The sequence below is a fragment of the Athene cunicularia genome (genome assembly GCF_003259725.1).
Source record: "Athene cunicularia isolate RWA chromosome 6 unlocalized genomic scaffold, athCun1 chr6_part1, whole genome shotgun sequence".
Taxonomy (NCBI): domain Eukaryota; kingdom Metazoa; phylum Chordata; class Aves; order Strigiformes; family Strigidae; genus Athene; species Athene cunicularia.
In genome coordinates, this window is record NW_020799105.1 from 17654359 (window position 1) to 17674798 (window position 20440).

At 37.7% G+C, this 20440-nt stretch overlaps 1 protein-coding gene across 20 annotated transcripts in view; it reads right to left on the reverse strand.

Annotated features, from left to right (window-relative positions):
- Positions 1–20440, reverse strand: part of ABLIM1 (actin binding LIM protein 1) — a 224795-nt gene that overhangs the window by 90880 nt on the left and 113475 nt on the right. For all 20 annotated transcript variants that reach the window (XM_026851348.1, XM_026851367.1, XM_026851357.1 and 17 more), the window contains 2 exons: positions 14498–14681; positions 11527–11636 (listed from right to left, as the gene is read on the reverse strand). In XM_026851348.1, the coding sequence (XP_026707149.1) occupies positions 11527–11636; positions 14498–14681 (294 nt within the window). The remainder of the gene's footprint in view (positions 1–11526; positions 11637–14497; positions 14682–20440) is intronic.

Below are 20440 nucleotides of genomic sequence, written 5' to 3' on the forward strand. Positions count from 1 at the left end.
CTAATGAGCTTCAGATCTAAAGGAAAGCATATCACAAAAAAACACTTGGTGGAATTATGTTTGAACTGAAGGAAGAGTTTAGACTAGACATTCCATGGTACTAATTCTCATCAGAAATGGAAAGTAACACATGTTCATGTGTTGTGTCCAGGACCAGAATCTTCAGCTGCATAACAGCCATTTCTCAGTAAAAGCACTTCAGTATACCTTCAGTAAGGACCCAACGAGAAGAAAGTTACAGGAATGTCAGCAAAACAATGTATTCCCTGAAATCCACCCTAAGCAGGGAAAAAAAAAGATTGTATCTGAGAGCACTGGACACATTGTTACCCAAATCGGGTGCAGCCTCCCTGGACTGCCTGCGACACCAGCAGCTGCAGCCTCCACAAACAATGGCTATTTGCTCAGACATCGTATATAAAAATTGAATTCACTCTCTCCTCACAGCAGCATTAGCTGACAGCACCATTTTTAGCCAAGCAAAAGCTTAAGCGACTCTCTGCCAGAGATGCTTAAACATACCTGTTGTGTCTTTCACGTACTCTGGCTAGGCCTGCTCAATCTGAAGATATATTCTAACATATTTAAATTACAGATCTGAAATAAAATAGCCCAGAAAGGTATCATATTTGATGTGCCCAGATTCAAAAGCAAATGCCAATTCCTGGACAAAAGGGCTGTGATGGAGTCAGCCAGTCCAAAAGCATGGAAAAGTGGGGGGACAAGACAAGGGAAAGTAGCACAGCACTATAATATTATATATGATAAAGACCCTCATCCCCCCAAGCACCTTAAGCAGCCTCATTAAAAGACATAGGCCAGGGTCAGCTGCTACCCATGACATCTTGCTTGTAAAGATACAATGAGAAAATGCATTTCCCTTTTTAGCATCTGCATCACCCCAGACATCCAGGAGTGAAACATCCTGCACAGCAACCCATTCGTCACTGCCTAAATTAAGCGGTGGATTTTCTTCCTTTGCCTCCCTCCCCTGCTCTCAGCCAATAGCGGAGAGCTCCGATCACAGCTCAGGCGGTGGGCTCTAAGCTGATTCAGCTGTATTAACCCTGAGCACACTGCCTATGACTTTACCCACTCCCAGATGGATTGCTTTGGAAATGTACCAGCAAATACACTTTAATTCACCTTCTCTGTTCATCCCATATAACTTACGGAAGGGAAATCATCTCTACCTGCTTTTGTCTTAATGAGCTTGGTTATGCAAGGTCACATGCATGAGCGTACCAACTCTGCTCTGTGCAGGGTTAGCTCTGAACAGAGCTAACAGTAGTTTGAGTTAATGATGTATAATTAAGTCACCAAAAAGTTCCTTTCAGTCCTGATGGACATTAGTAGCACATGTCTAGATAAAGTGTGAGCTGCCACAACCCCTATGAGTCACAGGAGTAATACTCTTATTACACTCCTTTTGTTACTGTTCCCCTCCCTATAAAACACAGATATATTAGTGTTTTATAAAGACAACACTTGCAGGCTTCTGTACTAAAACAGGTAAAGCAGGGCAGAATTGGGAGGTTTATAATTATAATTATTATTATTATTATTACTTTTAAAAGAAACAAGCAACTTTTCATTGGACTTATGCAGAAATACATTGTCAAACATAGCTGGACCTAAAGAGCAAGTTACAAGGAACAGTGAGCTGGAAGTGAAGAAAGAGGCAAGTATCATCACTGGAGTCAAGGTCAAGGAATCTCTAATTATAAATAACTCTTAGCACCTTGAAAAACAACTTACCTCCCCATAATTCTTCTGTGGCAATCTGAAGGTTGCACAGTTATATAATTTCTCATAGAGTTAGGAACAGTAGAGTTTTTCCTCAGTCACCCTTCAACCATAAACAAGGCAGTACCTTTTAAAGCCTTGTTTTAAAATGAAAAGTTTTGATGATACCACACAGGCTTTTCCAGATCATCAGGATATTTCTGTCAAAGCTAAAAATACAAACTCACTTTGTCTGTTTACAGTGCAAGAAATGCTTTCAAGGTTTGAAAAGCATTAGATAATAATTTGATAACATAACCATTTCATTACCAGGGCAGTGATGAGTGCCAGAAGTCAGAGAAGGACATACACTACTGGGTATTTTACATCCAGGGCTTAGATATGAGTATGTAACTCAAGAAATCTGCTGCTGGACCCTTCCTCTTTGCCAATGCAAGGATGGGAAATGTTTGTCAGAACAAAATTCCCTATTGCCCTTTTGCTAAAGGCAAAACAAACCCATGTGGGCAGCCTTGTACTCCTGAAATCTAACAATAAGAGGCTGGGTGCATACAATGGAGGGAAATAAATTTCCCATGGGAAGTGAAGTATAGCTCTGATAGTTTATTATAAATGGCAAGTTGGGAAAAAATAAACATTTAAAGAAAATAAAAATATTTTACTTGATTAAATATGGAAAGCAATCACAATGGCATGAACTGTCATTTTTTGCTTGGAACGCAAGTCCCTGTTAAACATCTGTGAGTGCCTAACATCGACTTGCCTTTTTAAGAAACGGGTTAATATATCTTGGATGTACCATTACTGTAAATAGCTCTTTCATCATCTGATGTAATTTAAAGTGATTTGGAAAGAAGATTGCTCTTCCCCAATTCTAGCTTGTTAATACGACATTATCTTATGAAAAGAATTTTTATTTTTCCCCTCTGTATTGATGTAAGCATTTGTGTTAGTCTTCTACACAGAAAAAGGAAACAGTATTTCCCCTCTTTCCACATCCTTCTACACCTCCTTCCCAAAGGAGGCCAAATCAATTGACCTTTTAACCTCTTACTCCTGCGAACTGTCCCTGCGAGCAACATACCACCAAGTTAAGCCTTTTTCTGTAACATCAACCTCAGTTCCTTCTTCAATGCAATCTTTGATATAGGAGTCTGAACTGAAAACCAAAAAATGGTGAATAAAATAGTAGGAGGAAGAAAGAGCAGACATGCTACAACCTAAGAGAAGTGACTGAAAGATAACTCTGAAAGATAAACCACAGCCAGGTGCATCTAAGCTGAGGCTAGTCTTTACCCTGTTACTTCTTTTACCACACTTCAGTACTCAGTTCCAGCTGAATTCAAATCCACAATTCCAACTCACAGTACTCCAAGTGAATTTCTCAGTTAGCAAACGAGCTTCACTGTTTAATACCCAACTCATGGACAGCACATTGTGTCTCTGCAGACTATTTTGGGTAATTTTCAATTGTTACTTCTGGAAAACAAGCAATTCCAACAGGGTACAACCTCCAACAAGAGGAATGCAACACATGACAACTTTTAGGAAGGTTTTTATGCCCTGATAACCCATGGCAAACTAAGTTCTAGCTAACAACTAATTAACTTCTCACATTCTTTTTAAGTGACCTCTGATTCCTGACTTACTACCTGTCAGGCTTGCTGAATGTGACAATTCCCAGATACCCTTATCTCCGGGGATCTCCTCATAAGTTGTGCTTTCCAAGCTAGTGATGCCTCCTCATGCAACACCCATTTACTGAGCTATTCCTTGCACTTTCCCCAAAACTTTCTTCGGAATTACCTTTTGATTACTACTCCAGTAAAAACTAAGGAGATGGATATGTTTTGATTTCCAAGTTCAAGAGGGGGTTACGCTTAGACAAATAAGAACCAATACTTATTTAGTCCACTTGTATAGCCTATTCACAATTGTTTCTGCCCAATTTACACATAACACAGAAGTATACAAAAGAAACAGGCAAGCTGGACTGAAAACTCCTTCCTGAAAAACAGTCATCTTTGTGAAGGAACATTTTCATAAATCAAAAACTTCCTGCCCTGCTACGACTATATTCTCAATACAGTTGCTGCTCTCTGTCACCCAAAAGTTGTAACAATGTTTTATACACTTCCACAGAAGGATCTACAGCAATTTATTATAAAGCAGCAATGACAATACCCACCCTTGTAAAATAAGAAAGAGCTGAATAACTAGAGACTCCTCAAGTAATTTAGCCATTGTTATAAAACATAAGTGAGGACTAAAATTAATCCAAGAAAGCAACTCAAATGATGAAAATGTATAAAAAATTGCAAACATTCTTCAAAAGAATAAAACTTCTTGGAGTAATCATAAAAATGAGCCAGTGTCATTGGAAATATTTATCAAGGAAAAAACTGCATATTCTTAGGCATAATCTAATGGCTTTTGCCCAGGAACTCTGCTTGGGTTTGGATCATTTCTCTGAATTTTTGTATCATTTCATGCATGCTGATTTGCTCATTTTATTCTTAAAAAGGAGTGCAGAGTAAAATTTTAGACCCACTGTATGCTCAATATATTAAGTCATAAATGTAGCTGCCCTGCAGGTTTATTACAATCAAATTTAGATTCAAGTAGGGAGAATTAAATACTGATATTTAAAAACCACAATTAATTTAAAATCATAATTTAAAATTTTAATTAAATCAAAATTAAAAATCTAAATGGCATCTGAAAAAACAGAGAAGAAACTTGCTTTCCTTTACCTATCTATGAACAAAACCAGGTAATAAGATCTGCACTTTTAAAATCTTTAAGGACATGGTGATCCAAAGTAGATCGTTTTATAAGCTACAGACCCTCAACAAATCAGCAGTTCCAAAATTAAAATATATTTTAATGCATTTACTTTCTTCATGTGTCTGGCAGAATTCAGGTAGTTTCTGAAATTTAAAAAAATCCACAATGTTGTTTTATGCATTCTAATTAAATTTCAGTTTCAATTCAAATAGAGTTTGACATAAATCAAGGGCAAAAATAATCATTAGGGAAAGATAAAAATGTTAAAGAATATGATGAATTTATGCAGAGATATATTAGTTTAAGTAAATGTGTACAGATATGGAATATCCTCATGCTTATCAATTAGCCTTTTATAATTAAAAATCTAAATGTAAAATAAAGTTACAATCAATCATTCTAATCAAGGTTTCCTGGATTCTGAAGTAAACCATGATTAAAATCAGTGATTCAAATGACAGTGTTTGAAATCAATCCACAATGATGTCTGTGGTATGTCTGTTCTATAGTAAATAAATTTTTTTAAAGAGAGGCATAGGACTACATGACTCCCTCCTGTCAAGTCCCCAAAATCCTCAACTGAATCTCCAGTTGAGAATCTCCTAAACACAGGTGTGCAGGCTTGAATGCTACAGATATGTGTTTCTGTATCTTCAGCAGATAAACCAGGAATTATGAAACAAGACAATCTTTGTGTTACAGCAGGAAAAAATATTAAACCCTTAAGGTTCAAAATTATACACAGGATTTTAGAAATTACATTTTAAAAATGCATGTTCAAAACCAAAATTGTTGAGCCCACTGCAGTTCCCCAGGGCATTCACTGTATTTTATAGATATTGTGTATGTATCCCTTAAGGCAAGACTGGGTTTAGTATCTCACACTAAGGCCTACCCACATCTGTACCAAGTATTTGTATGTATACTATGTAGCTTTGACACACAGTGTGAAATTGTAGGATATTTCCTGAGAATGATCTCAAAATCATGTGCTGGATATTGCTTAATACCCTTTAAAGCCAAAAATCACTCAGATAGCTTGCTTACAAATAGCCAGCCAAGTCTTCCCCTTCACTTTTTAAATCTTCCCTATGGACTTGAAGGAGTTTTCAGACAGGAAAGAAGGATAAAGAATAAAAAATGAAAACTGAGTCAAATGTGGCTAAGCAGTTACAAATCCTAGTTTCAGACTTTTCACAAGAACTAAGATTAAAAGGAATTTTGCCTCCACTTTACCCATTTAGCTAACTGCTAATGGAAAAGTCTGTGATGCCTAGAAATCAGCTCATAGATTATGTCTGAATAGTGGCAACAATCTTCTTTATCTAACGAAATGACGGTTACAACCCAAATACAAAATTGCATTAAGAATTAGAGAGTCTTTAAAGGAGGACTGCAAAGCAAATTTGCTTCTTCTCTATAGAATAGATGCTTCTCTGTTTCAAAACCCACCTCACTTCCCCCACACGTTCAGGGCAGTGAGGTATAAGATGATTCCCAATTTTTTCCTGCCCACCTTTTTCTTCAGTAGGTAAGGTATGTTGGCTCTGCTCTACTTCAGCACTACCAGAAACCTTGCTGGAAGTTTCAGATATTTACTGGGAGCTTTACTACATCTTATGTGAAGAGATAAGGCTATTGAATAATTAACAAAGATATCTTTCTCCCTTAAGTTCATTAAGCGTTAATCTTATTATTTGTATCACAATAGAGCTAAAATCCCCAGTTGTGAGCCAGAATTCAACTCTGTTAGACTCTGTACTGATAGGCATGAAAGCATTTGTCCCAGAGAACTTACATTCTTTGAACCAGAACATAATGTGCAAAACAGACAAGGACAAACATACAAAACAGTATTGTGAAATCTCCACGTGGACGCCGGCTGGTCAGGGAACAGCTGCACCAAACATTATTTATGTACATCTAACACTGGCCATTTTGAAAACTCTGGTCCACATCTTTGGCTGTACTGTAATGCTCTTAACTCACAGCAGAGACTGTTACAAAGAAAGGGGAGTTGAAATATCTTCCCCGTGCTTCTTTCTCCAAACAGTATCATCACTGGATATCTCGGCATATATAGGATGCAAGTATCTATTTCACTGAAGAAGAGGGAACTGTGAAAGTCTCCACCATCATTTTAAAAGAAGGTAAACTTTTCAACTTAAAACTCTTGCTAGGTGATTGTAATACTTCAGTTTCTTTTGGATAGGGAGTTTTTTCCTTGTTCATCTAGAAATCACACTTTTAATTTGCAATGCAATTTCTTAATTAGCTCATGCACATCACTAAGATGATCCAACCTTTCAGCAAAAAAGTAATCAGAAATAACTCGAACTTCTTTACCAGTACCCAGACAAGGAACCAACAGAGAAAGAGCTCAACCTCAGGTAGAGAAATAACATAACATTCTTATTACTGAAGTGCTTCATCATGGAAATAGCAAAGTGGAATGCCTAAGGGAAAATTCTCTGAGGAAGAGGGAAATGTATTAAACTGTGTTCAAAGACACGCAGTCTCTTCAGAATTTCAAACATGACCCCGGAGCCAGAAGACCGCTGGTTCGAGTTCCATCAGTACAGACTGCTGGCACCACCTCACGTGCCTGCCCCACGTGTGAGGGATCTCTCTCTGGCTGCTCTGCTCTCAGATGTACTTTTTACAACACCTCTTCAAGAACAGATGCAAGCCAGCATGGTATCTTTTAAAAATTAAGGTCTAAGGGATTTTTATGTTCAAATGTTCTCATCAGTTCACTTGCCAGCTGCCTTGGTGATATTTCACTGATAAAATGCCCTAATGGAGAAGTATCAAAGAGGGTAAAAGCCTGTTAACATGGCCAGTCTACTTGTCTCTGCTTCACACACTAATGCTAGTAAAAATCCAGAGTGCGTACCCTCAGTCACTGCTCATCCCACCCCTCGCAGAACAAAATAGCTTGAGATGCTGGTGGCTGGAAAGACATATTATAATGCTCACACTACTCTTTCAAAGGTACCTAGCCCTAACATGGATGAAGAACAAGGATTTAAGCAGTCTTTAGGTTTTTTAATTTCTCCTTAGACAAAGTACACCCACACAAGTTCTAATTTTTATTACTTTAGCATCAATACATAATACTCAGGCATTAGTACAGTACTTAGAACTGCATCACCTAAGCATTATACCATCTTTAATTTGCTAATTTGCTTATAACTACAACAGAGTAGCAAGCTAGGGCAGAATTATTTTCTCATTTTGCTGGTAGAGAACAGATCCTTAAAATTTAAGTACCTATCCTGATACATAAAACGTGTATGAAAAAAAACAGAGAGCTAGACCCAGAATTTCCAGGTCTAAGGGAAGTAACCTCTCTTCTGACAACATGGAAACAATAAACCATGAATCCCCAAACAACATAAAATAATAACAATGACAACAACAAAAAATTGAAAAATTTGACTTTGGGTTTGACTTTTTTTCATTATAAATTACAGCACGAAGTTAGGGAAAAAAAAAAAAAAAGTAATTTGCAGATTTTTAAAGGTGGTCTTCAAAAACAGTCCACTGAATATGATACAAAATGCTGAGGGACAGTGAAATGAGGCTGTCATATATGGAAGAGAGATACAATACCGAGAATCTTAATTAAAAGAAGGTAAAATGTGGGGGGGAAGCAGGGCACCCACTGCCAAAAAGCCAAGCACACAAGTTTCAGTCTTGCCTAATATTTAGATGTAATAGATGCCTCACAACTGCTTCTCTGTAAAGATAATATGGACCATAACAAACACAGGTGTGTTAGCATGTAGCTAGAACAAAACAGAAAGCAGAAGGCACTTAAGATAGTACAAACCACGCAATCGTGATGTTGTATACAAAACCTGGACACTGTTTAAAACATAAATACTAATTACTGGGATACACTACTTATATTACTTGTTTATCAGACCCCAAAGAAAATAACTTCCCATCTTCGGCAGCGTCTTGAAAACCCTGAACTATCCAAGTCATCAACATCACACCAAAAGTGTGCCAGTGTTGTCTAGTTGTCCCCTGCTTCTGTGCTGCTCTGCTTCTGTCCCAGTCATTTTGCTTTACAGATCATATTTCATTTATACATATAAATTATGTTAGAATAATATAACCTATGTTATGTTAGAACATATAAATTTATTATAACAATAACAAAAATGTACACCACCCATTAATCTGTTTGCCAAGCTATTTGCAGGTATTTGGTATTACATTTCTTGCTGAATGAATGAAAATTCTAAAACTAGTGCACTGTATACATCTAGCAGTGTCTAAGGAATAGGGTTGACTAAATTATTAATTAAGATTACTCTATAGCATATATATGCTGAAAAAGACTGTTTTAGAAAATTAGAATAGAAAAAGGAGTCAGAGAAATGGTTCTTCAAGAAAATAGCTATAATTATTCCCAGTGATACATAGGTAGTGACAGAAATACATTATTAATATAAATAAGGCAAATAAGTACCACAAACCCAACTAATGTTAAACAAAAAAAGGAAAATTAATTCTGTATTTTTCCTTCTGATTTTCATTGGTGTGTGCTATAAAAGTGCGTAACAATATTCAGATTCATGTTATTCAAGATGTTAACCCCTGCGTTTAGGGGCATTTGATTTTCCTTGAAATCATCCAAGAAAAGCTGTCACTAAGCCTTTCATTTATCTAAAGTAACAGACATCAGAAAATGGCATGTCAACATTAATACAGACATTCCAGTGGATAGAAGGCTTTCTTTTACATTACGTAAGCCAATCAAACCTCATAGACTCTCAGTCTATTGAAATTCCTCACTTCCAAATTTCTTTGTTGTAAGGAAATCCTCCTTTAGTTATCTATTTTGAAGTAATCAGGGGAAACTGACAGCAATATAGGATATAAAATAGATGCATAGCATGAAGGAGATTCTCTTCTAAAGGAATTTGTATTTTTAAAAATCCTTTTAAAAAAGGGCAAAGCATTAGAAAAAAAAAAGATGCATCTGATTCAGGCAGCAGAAGAGATGCAGAAGCAACCTGGAACAGCTTACACTAATTAAGATTTACTCTTCAGTGCCAGCAAGAAAGACTTCTCTGTATCTAAATCAGCTTCTGCACAAAGCTAAAGCAGAAGTTAGCATACCTATGAAGACAGAGGACGCTTCATTGGCATTCTTTCAGTTGTGCTTTTCTGAACCTATAAACACGTGCTGGTCTCACTTTTATTAGCCAGTTTTGGAGAGTTTTGCTCTAAAATGACCAGAAACTCTGTACTATATCTTTCTACAAGTCTTTGTCCATAAAAGAACAAGATGCATAGTGGCAGACACTTGCAGATTTCAAAGTTGTGCACTCTAAACTGTTAAGAGCAGGACCTCTCTTGTACCAGTGCGTACTGGTAAGGCACTTTGCCCAGCAGGACCCAATTTCCATTAAAAATAAACAGTAATAAATCTCATCACAAGTAGCAAGGAAGATTGTTTTATAATCCTTGCTACCCATGGCTTCAGTGTGGAACCCAAGAAGCGATACAAGCAGAGGCTATGGCTATCAGGAAGCGACTCCCCAGCTCTCTGGCTGCCTCACACTGTCAGAAAGCTTGAGCTCATTTGCTTGGGGGCATTTTGGCACCTGGAGTCACGTATCCAGGAGGTGGCCACACTGTTGGACAAGTGCACCACTTCTTGAGAACCAGATGTGGTGTGATCCAGATACTTCTGTCACTGGACATCAGTCATTTGGGAACTGGTGCTGTGACAGAGAATATCAGCAGTGCGCAAGATCCCTCTGCCTTGCAGTTCCTTGCCGATTACTCCTCCTAAATATCAGTAATTCAAACTAATACAATTTCCACATCGTTCCTTTATCTCAGAAGGATTCTCTGGGTGCCTGAAGTACCTCATATATCTCTGTGTTGGTTTGTAATTTTTGTAAGGCTTTTTTCAGGTTCCTAAATTCTTCCTTTATAGATTAGGCCTATGCATTTCCAGCTCCAAATCTACAGTTCTAGTGCAAAAATATCATTTAACAGACAGGCAGGCATGATAACAAAAAAAATGGCTCCCATTTTCCATTTTGCTAAATCTCTGATTACATGTTCTCAGGCAATTCAGATAACCTGAGATTTGACTCATCTGCTGAGCAGAAACATTACCCAACTTTGCCTTTACATTGCACTTTGTAATCCTAGGACCTCAAAGCCAAAATACACAGTGTCTCCCTGAAGAAAACCAAGACCAGTGGAAAACTACCTAGTGTCACAAGGAAATGTGTACTCATTTTGAATTATAAAACTATACTGAGTAAATCATTACAGATTAGAGTGCTAACTACAATTCAGAAATACCCAAAGATTAAAAATATTAACTACCAGAGGCAGAGATTAATATCAGTAATTTACAAGTTATCTTTAAAAAGCATAAAACCCAACAGCAAACTAAGATAATTTCCCTACCAGACTTTCTCCATTCTCTCATTTTTCCCTTAACTTGCTTTTTCTCTTTTTAATAATGGTTCCTTGAGGTTCTGATCACAACATCATTGTGGTATCAGTCTACTGGAGGCATAATCCTGGTCATACTCCTTTTAAAGGATAATTAAAGTGTTAAATAATAGACGAAAATTAATTTCCTCTGACTTTGTCCTCTTTTGAATACATAAACCTGTGCAATTATACATTCAAAATAAAAAGAATCTATCAACTCTGAAACCTCGGAGTTCATCAGGTACTTTTCCAGTGCCTATAAAGGAAGATCAGTACTTTTAAAAATCCAGTCATTGGGGAAAAAAAATCGTTTATTGATATTGAAATGTGTGTCTCTTTCCACTTGTAGTGCCAGACACCTTTCATTAAAAAAAAAAAAAAAAAAGCTCCCAGAGATAGGTCACATTTCTAAAGGTAAAAAAAAATTTTAACAAATAAAATATTGCACTAAGTTTCAAGCAAATGTTGATGAGCCTGGGAAAGGGAGAGGCTTTAGAAAGAAGATGGCATACTTACTGCTTGAGGCAGACAATTCTTTTGGACTGGAGGACATTGGCTGAGCACACATCTGACAGAGACAGTCTCTTCCATTAAAGGTAACTCGATCACCTGGTGGAAATGGACGCCTGGAGAGTTAAAGAGAAAAATGTATTTTAGTAAAGGTTATGCCAGAAATTTTCCTCTGTTCCCTATGCCTTGAGTTCGCTGCCTTCCTCCAGTGCAATCAGTATTTCACAGAAACTCAGGCCAAACAGTTTCTGCAATGTGGCCTTGGCAAAGCCAGGCACTGGAAGAAATCCAATCCATGGATGCAAGCAGAGCAGAGGTTAGACTTGCCTTGTATTTCATTTTAAGAAAGTTATCAAACATACTTTATCTAAAGAGTAGACAACAGTGGAATTCTCTTAGACACAACAGCTACATTTATGATGGGCTCAGCATGATGTTGTGGGTAGCAAATGGTACAGAAGAGAACTCAAAGTGAGAATCAGTCTTGATTCTAGTGAAGGAATGTGGAGCTAGTCACTCACAAATACACTCATTTAATCAGTATTCAGCAATGAAATATATGACTATATTACAGTGGATTTAACAGTTCAGGGGAAAAAAAAAATTTTATCCACATTCATTCTCCTAGTGCTTTAAAATAGGTATCTACATCACAGAATGACCACTGTAATTACTACCTGTGCAGATGATGTTAGGAGAAAAGCTGAATGGACTGTGGAAGTTTGAGATTATTTGCTGAACCCAACAAAATATTAAGAATGTGTGTTAGGCAGAAGCTGACATCGCTGTTAACTCTCATTTGGTGTATAAAACAGAGGATGAACAACATTTTGTATGAGCATTTCACTAAAATGAGAAAGTTCAGTAACTCCAAATCTTTAGTAAGTAGCTTTAGGTGCTGAGTACAGGCCTCCCTACACCAAACCTCACTCCAGAACTGTGCTTAACAAATGAACATTTGCTTGCTTCTACAAAACGAAATGTTTAAGGTATTGTTCTAGTTTCCTTTCCACTGACATTCCTAAGTGGGCCATAAATAAATCAGCAGCAATACTACATTTCATGAATCAATTCCAATGACTCATCTTTTGTTCACTCAATGTAAAAGGATTGATTTAAGTCAATGTACAGCAAATTGATATCATGTTTCATACTATAGCATCTCTTTTCACAATGTTCTTGGGAAATAAAACTGAAACATGCACGTGATTACCAACACGCAGTAAGTTCACGCAGTATTTACAATGGAAAAGTTATCAAAATACTTCCCATAGAAAAGGTCTTGAAAAATACACCAGGCTATAGGAGAAAGTACTTAAACTACTCATCAAAGACAGATATGAAAGATTAGGGTAGCATCTGGCAAGTCTGCCACATTAATACTCAGATGCATCATATGATGAGATCTTAACTGGCTTTAAACTGCAACAGGGGAGGTACAGACTGGACATTAGGAAAAAAATTTTCACAGAAAGAGTGGTTAGACAGTGGAATAGGCTGCCCAGGGAGGTGGTGGGGTCACCATCCCTGGATGTGTTTAAGGGTCGTTTGGAATGGGTGTTGGAGGATGTGGTGTAGGGGAGATCTTTGTAGAGTAGGGCTGATGGTTGGACTCAATGATCCCAAGGGTCTTTTCCAAACTGAATGATTCTGTGATCTCGAACAAGGTACTGTCTCAGAGTGTAGATTCTTGCCTTGCTTGTTCATGTCATCCTCCTGCATTAAGTTTCAAACAATTGGATTGCTGCCAGATTCTGAATTCTGGAGAAGTCCACTGTCATATTTCTCTCCAAGACTACAAAGGAACAGGCCCTGTCTTTTGAGTCCTCCCTCTCTATGAAATCTATCTATGTCTCTGTCTGACACTCACATAAGGAGACTAACCAAAACTGATTGAGAAAAAGTTTCATTTTACTTGCAGGGCTCAGAACTGCTGAAATGAACAACATGATGGCCATTGGAATTCCAGCTTAGTACATAGTATACACGTAACACAGTCGGCTCTCTGTAGAATCATGATGGCACTGTAATATCACTTTACTTCCACTTTATGTCTAGAAGAATATTTTTACTACTATGAAAATGTGCCACTCCTATTAAAAAAAAAAACTACAGAAGCTTTATTTCCGGTAGCGTATCCAAAATATTATACTGAACACCACAGCAATAAGGTACATGCTAAGAACAGCCTAAATTCTGACATAGACTCAGTGCCTAGCGTCAGCTAATAGAGAACACTGGACAGGGACTTTGGGTTGGGTCTAGGCTGTACAGCTCAGCTGAGATTTTCAAGTAAAGAACTGCTCAAATAAGCAGGCTATGAGAGCACGCTGAAGATCTGCCCAGTAGTCTCCTCAATTCTGAATTAATATTTTAGTGAGAGTTTAAACAAAAATAGATGTTATAAATGCCACCTTTTGTCCCATCCTCACAGCCTCAGCTAGCTTCTTTTTATTCCCTGTAGAACTGAAGACTGGTTCTCTTACTGGGGAGAAGAAATAGTATTTGGGAAGAAGAAGGGGATCACAGTTGTCCCAAAGCCATGCATTCTTACATGATGTGAAAATGAGTCTCCAGTATGTTTTCAATTGTTTAAGTGTTCTTATAGCCCAAATGTCTTCTCTATTGTAGCACCAGAGTTTTGTTTTACCTCATTTCTCCCGTCAAGCTGGGCTGAGTACCTGAACTCAACTCAACCTGTGTCCATTATCTCAACATGCAAGCCTGATACTTAATTCCTCCATACATGAGAGTAACTTTCTAAGAATACGGAACTATATATAACAGCAAAGCTGTGTCCCCCAAATAAATGAGTGGAATTTTGAATACCCTCAAGGTCAGACCTGCAAGAGATCATTTCCAGCCCAATGCTTCCCAAAGGCAAATAATGTAATGAGACTTGTGTCTCATGGTGATAGCTTTCTCCCTGTTTTCCTTGTTCTGGGTTCAAACACAAAAGTTGAAAGGGATGACTTACTTGCAAGCAGTACAGGCAAAGCAGCTTGGATGATATGTTTTTCCCAGAGCTGTCACTACTTCGCCTTCCACGAACTCCCCACAACCGTTGCAGCGGGTACCATACATGCGCTGGTAATCCAAGGTGCAAAGATATTCCCCATTCTTAATGAAAAAGCCTCCTTGTGCCAAGTCACAGCCACACACTGGAAGAAAAAAACCCACACAGATTAGAAAAATATACCTACTAAGGATGTCAGCAACTGCCTATGCTGCCAACAAATGAAATGACCCAGGTGGTCTTGCTCCCTTCTATCAGACTATTGTTTTCTCCTCCTGTCACTACATGCCTTGACATCCCAGGAGATGGTTGGTATTCTCTGTCTACAAGAGAGCTTGTAATAAAGACTCATTGGAGGAATCTACATAATCATGACTTTCACATAGTTGGTCCTCACCAAAACCTCAGTTACTCTGCATCATCCAGTTAACCATGTTATCAGAATTATTTTTACCAATTCAATCTTGTTTTCACTTCTGGGACTGGAGGTGAGAAGAAGAAAAGACATGATTCCATACATAGGACAGATCTCACTATTTTATACACTAGCACACATTTTTCCTGCAACCATGTGCTTTAAGAAGCTTTCAAGGGGCTGATTTTTATTTTTTTTTTTAAACAATGAACAGTTTAGAAATATTATATGGTTTAGATTAACTCTTCTAGTTCCCAGCTAACACTAAGCTGCTTCACCATCGTGGCACCAGTGCTTTTCATCTTGCTTTAAAAAGTATGACCTTTGAAATGTTCAGGGTGAATTTACAGTATTAATTTAGACATAAATACTAGGAGGAAGCTGCAGCAAAGACACAACCAGGCATTAAAAATCTAGAAACATCTCCACTATATACACGTCATGATACATGAAGCTAAACTATACAGCAGCATACTGGACACTGAATAAAATCAATGGAAGATTATTCTCCACCTGTATTCTGAACAAATTAGTGTCGTAAGAACAATGAAAATTACTCAAAGGAAGTAGTAGCTCTTGTGTTAGTCTTTTGTCTACTATATTCCCTGTACTTCATGGATTAGATAAACCACTCTAGTATTTGGATATAAACTTGTGGCCATGTACCGCTTTATTGGGTAAAATAATTATATCAGTAAAAGTGAAGGACCAGTCAAGGATTTCTGTGACCTGGCATTTTTTCCTCTGCTTATTCACCCAATTGAAACACATCACCACCAGATGCCTGTTTAGCTTTAGGAAAATATTCATAGTGCTACATTGGCATTTCTGGTCAACACAGGAGACAGAAAGCAATCCATCCTTATACCAGCCAACTGCTGTGAAGAGAAAGTGCCAGCCATGGGAGACGGGCAACTGAATTGCACACTTCAGTTTTAGCTTGGGTTAAACAAAGGACTTGAACCTACCTCTTTAATGTTCCACAGTAGTACCAAAAATACTACTTGCTTCATGTGAGCTTTTAAAAGTCCTCTTTATTCACCTCACTGAGAAAGCATAAATAGAAGCTGCTAGATGAATTCTTAAACAAATATATACATGGCTGCTCCCAGGCATTTTTGGTTTCAGCCACTCTTACTGGTCCTCTGTATATTGCTGTATCTGTGTAATTCAGTAAGAATTACTCTTCACAGCAGTCTAGGATGCTAGCTTAACTCTTACTCTGCAAGCAATTCTATCTCATCCCTTTTCATAACATTCAAGTACATTCAGATCAAATAGCAGGAATATTGAATATCAGAAATTCTGATTAGTAAGGAAAAATTAATAAGCAGCATTCTAGGTCCCTGCAGTTACAGAGTCCTTGAAATTTAAAATATGAAATACAGAAAGATTATCAGGGCAAGTGGGTTCAATTCATCTCTCTGCCACAAATTCCAAGCATGCTATTGTGCTCAACATTCATTCTCTTCCCCATTATAATGGGCTAATATCTTATTAACTACCTGCCTTGACAATAAACTTGCAAGGTGTTTGGGGCAGGGACTGCAAATTCTCTGTTTGCCTGTTGTCAAGCCTCAGGGACCTAATGACTGTTACTGTAACTAACAATAATTAATAATTAACAATAAATAGAACGCACTAAAAAGCATCTTAGAATTAAAGCAGTATCAGTACTAGCATTTTTCCGGTTTTACATTTCTGCATAGAACAGTGTTAATATTCCATGTGCAAACAAATTACATTTCATGGTGGCATTAAATCCACAAGCAGCCAAACCTCAATTATCAGTGACTTAAGAGAATTACAGAGAACTATCGTTAAGGCTCTATTATAATGCTTCGAAATGCTCCAAGCTGGTTTTCAGGTACACCTCCAAAACCCCCCTTTTTTCTTCTGTTTTCTTCTACTGATCTCCATTTTGTTTAAAATGTTAAACTAACAGTACAGTATCATGTAACTATTAGACAGAAAATTCTGTGACCTCTACACCACATCACCTTAGACTCTTCCTGAGCTGTGGACCATCTAGTCGTTTTTCACTGGAGGTCCAGAGGTGAAACCTGAGCCTACTTACAATAGGTTTGCTTTTCTAAGATACCTTTGGTGGATCCTTACAATTAAATCATGGAGTCACTGAGAATTCTACTTTAATGTCTAATATTTGTTAGGGATTACCTCAGTATTCAGACTGCTAGATCCTGTGGTTACAGTATATGTACTGCAGTATTGTCATGGAGTGGTCAATACTAGATGCTTCAGAAGCTGCTAAATCATAAAGAGCTATGGACTACTCAGTATTTAAATTACAGTTTGTAATTTAGCTTGTAGTTTTAACATCCTTGTCTAGATATATTTCAGCTTCAAGCTGAAGGCCCTCAGCATGCTGCTGGATCTGCCTCAGAAGCTGCATATATGAACTCTCTGGCTCTTTGCTACAGTCCCCAGTCCTACCAATGAGTCACCTTTTGAAAAACTCTTTTAGTCACTATGGCCCTCTTTACCTGCCTAGGTAACGGGTCTAATAGGGTAGGATGATCAAAAGTAACTTTCAATGCAACCTCTGTTCTACCATCTTGTGAAAATACAGCTTCAACGTATCATACAGAGGTCTGTGGCAGATCATTGCTTGCAAAAAACACTACAAACTTTGAATGAAAGGGTTCATAAACTCACAGTTATTAAGCTCTATCCCTTTTGCTGGGCCACAGAGATTCAAGTCTAGCGATGAAAATGGGGGATAAAATTATTTGGCAAGTCTTTTAAAGTCAGTAATTACTATTATTAAAAAGAGGCTCCCTCCACTGCCCTTTTCTTTATGAAGTCTCCTTTCCACCCAGTCTCTTATTTTGTCAATAACTCAGAATGAGTTAAATTCTCTCATATTGGCAAGTCATGAATTCAGGCACAAGCAGAACTGCTTAGGATGTGAACCACCAGCAGATTCATCATCTTTGGCATACTCACGGCAGGAAGCACACACCAATCTGCAAGAATTAAAGACAAGTCCTGGCAACTCCACATTACAACGGATTTTTGCAGTCAATTTAGCACATGTGTTCCTATCACTAATCACAGCTTTAAGCTACATGGGCGAAACAAGGGTCACCCAGACTGTTAACATCCATGGTTGGAAAAATGCTGTTCCAGCAGGCTGCTTTCACTTTGAGTCAGAGATCAGATCAGAAAGGATGAACATGACTGTATCCACACTTGGTGTACAATGCGGTGTACAAACAAGGAAGGGATTTAAACAGCTTGCTTTTTTTTTTCCCCTCCTTTTTGCAACTGTGCAGAAGTCATGATTCTGACAACAAATCGCCTCAAGCTTAACATGTTGCCATAGCACACATTTATGACCACTGTAGAAATACCAAAGAAAAGATGGACGGATTGTGATTGTTTTTATTAAAAAGAAAGACCATCTGCCCAATGTCATTCATGCCACAAACAGCAGAGGCAATGAAAAGAAACCAGCTGTGATGGCTAAATACATACAATAAACCCTAATAGTGTGATCTAGGCAATTGCTGTGATCCAAATATCATGTCATCAAAGAAAAAATAATACCAAAATGATGGCAGTTAATAGGAAACATCAAATGATGTTCTTTTGTTTTTTTCCCTATTCTGATGGGAAAAACAACTTCAAAAGAATTACTTCGTGTAGCCAATAGTGATATACAATTCATGTCTGAGAAGACAAAAAGCAAGAGGCATTCTATAAAAATCCATCACATGGAAATAGTTCTACAGAAGAATTACACTTTCCCAAGACCCTTTCTGCTTGATACAATGGAAGAAATTGTTTCACATGACTAGAACCTCCCTTCTGAAACAGGAGACACTCGGGACCATTTCTATTCCTTGAGGCACCACAAGCATAGAGGCAAAAATCCCAGCATTTTTCTTTAAATCAAAAAAGAAAACCATGATTTTCAATGGCTCCTGGAGGAACGCAGCCTTTTTCTCAGTGCCTGTATATCAAAGAATTACATATTCCAAACAGATGATCCTGCCTCTCTTGTGAATGGAATTAACTGGAATATAGTTCTGCCTCCCACTGTATGGAAAACACCTACCTACTAGATTTTTCTCTCTCAAACTACTCTCTGGAGCTAGTTTGCATCCTTGGAGCACAAAAAGATTGGAGATACCATCAGTGCTGCTGTCACCGTTCAGAGCTACAGGGTCTGTGTATGCAAGCCTGGGCTATTATGACAAAATGTAGCTGCTCAAGAGCAATGCAATTGCCTGTGATCTCCAAGGGACCAGGACCCTTCTTAAGTTGACTCACTTTTAAGATTGAGCGGAGATGATTAAAATGAAGAGACCAGATTTTTTCAAAGTATATGGAAGTAGGATTTGATCCTACTGACCATTATGTAAGATTTCTATAGGGTCTTTGTCAGTGACAGTTGAATAAACAGGTCCTTAGTAAAATAACTCCATGTTGATGTTAAGTAAAAATTGTTTCAACACTGATGAAACAAAGCCACACAAGCAGAATCTATGAGCATGAGCTCAGTTTGCAGAAGTGAATGCTATTCATTAAGAAAAGTCTAATGATCTGCTTTGTCACCATGCATTAAATAAGGTGCAAATTTAATTTCCTGTTGGGGTTTTATTTCCTTCTTGTATTTCTAAGCTTCATAGAATAATGGTGCTGTTCTCAAGCAGGGAAATATTCATACAACATTTATTTCTTAGGACATAATGGATTTCTTGTTTGAAGGCAGAAAGGAATTTGGCAATGTTTCAGTTTATCACCTACATCTAAACAAATACACAGGAAAAATCTGTTTCTTTTTTTTTTGCCTAAAAGAGCACCTAACAAATCCTGTATTGATGAAAGCAAGGTTCATGTTCTTATTAAAGTTTAAAGTTTCCACATTTCAGTAACTAAGTCTTTCTCTGCCTTTGTTTTATTCCTCTTATCAACGCTTTTCTTGATGACATACACCATTTAAAGAAGGAATGTATGTCAAAGTATCATCAGAAGACCACATGAGAATGGTAAAACTCAGAAGCCCTGCTGCAGCACTGCCATTGCAGAAAGACTACAAGGCACCATTAAGAAATGGCATACAGCTTTTTGCAAAACCTGTAACAGAGATTCTGATAACTGTTTGTCACACTCCTGTCACTGGAGGTTTTTTTGCCTTACACTGAGGAGAGATGCATTTTGATCCAAGCTGTTTGGAACTGCATCCAGCATTCCCAGTGGTTCTGAAATCTCTTGTCATTTCAACAGACTGAGTTTAGAAACAACCCTGGGAAGTCTAAAGAGATTTATATACATGGAACAAATACAAGTGATGTTAAAATCTCCTTTGTTATCTAGTCACCAGCTGGAAGAAAGGTTTAGCAGCTGAAATACCTCCTGAGTAAAAGATGATACTCCACTTCTCCCCTCTTATAAATTGGTGTGGGATCCCCATGAGAAGGATCCTCTAGCCTCCAGACAGGTCCTCCTTCTCTTCCCTTGAA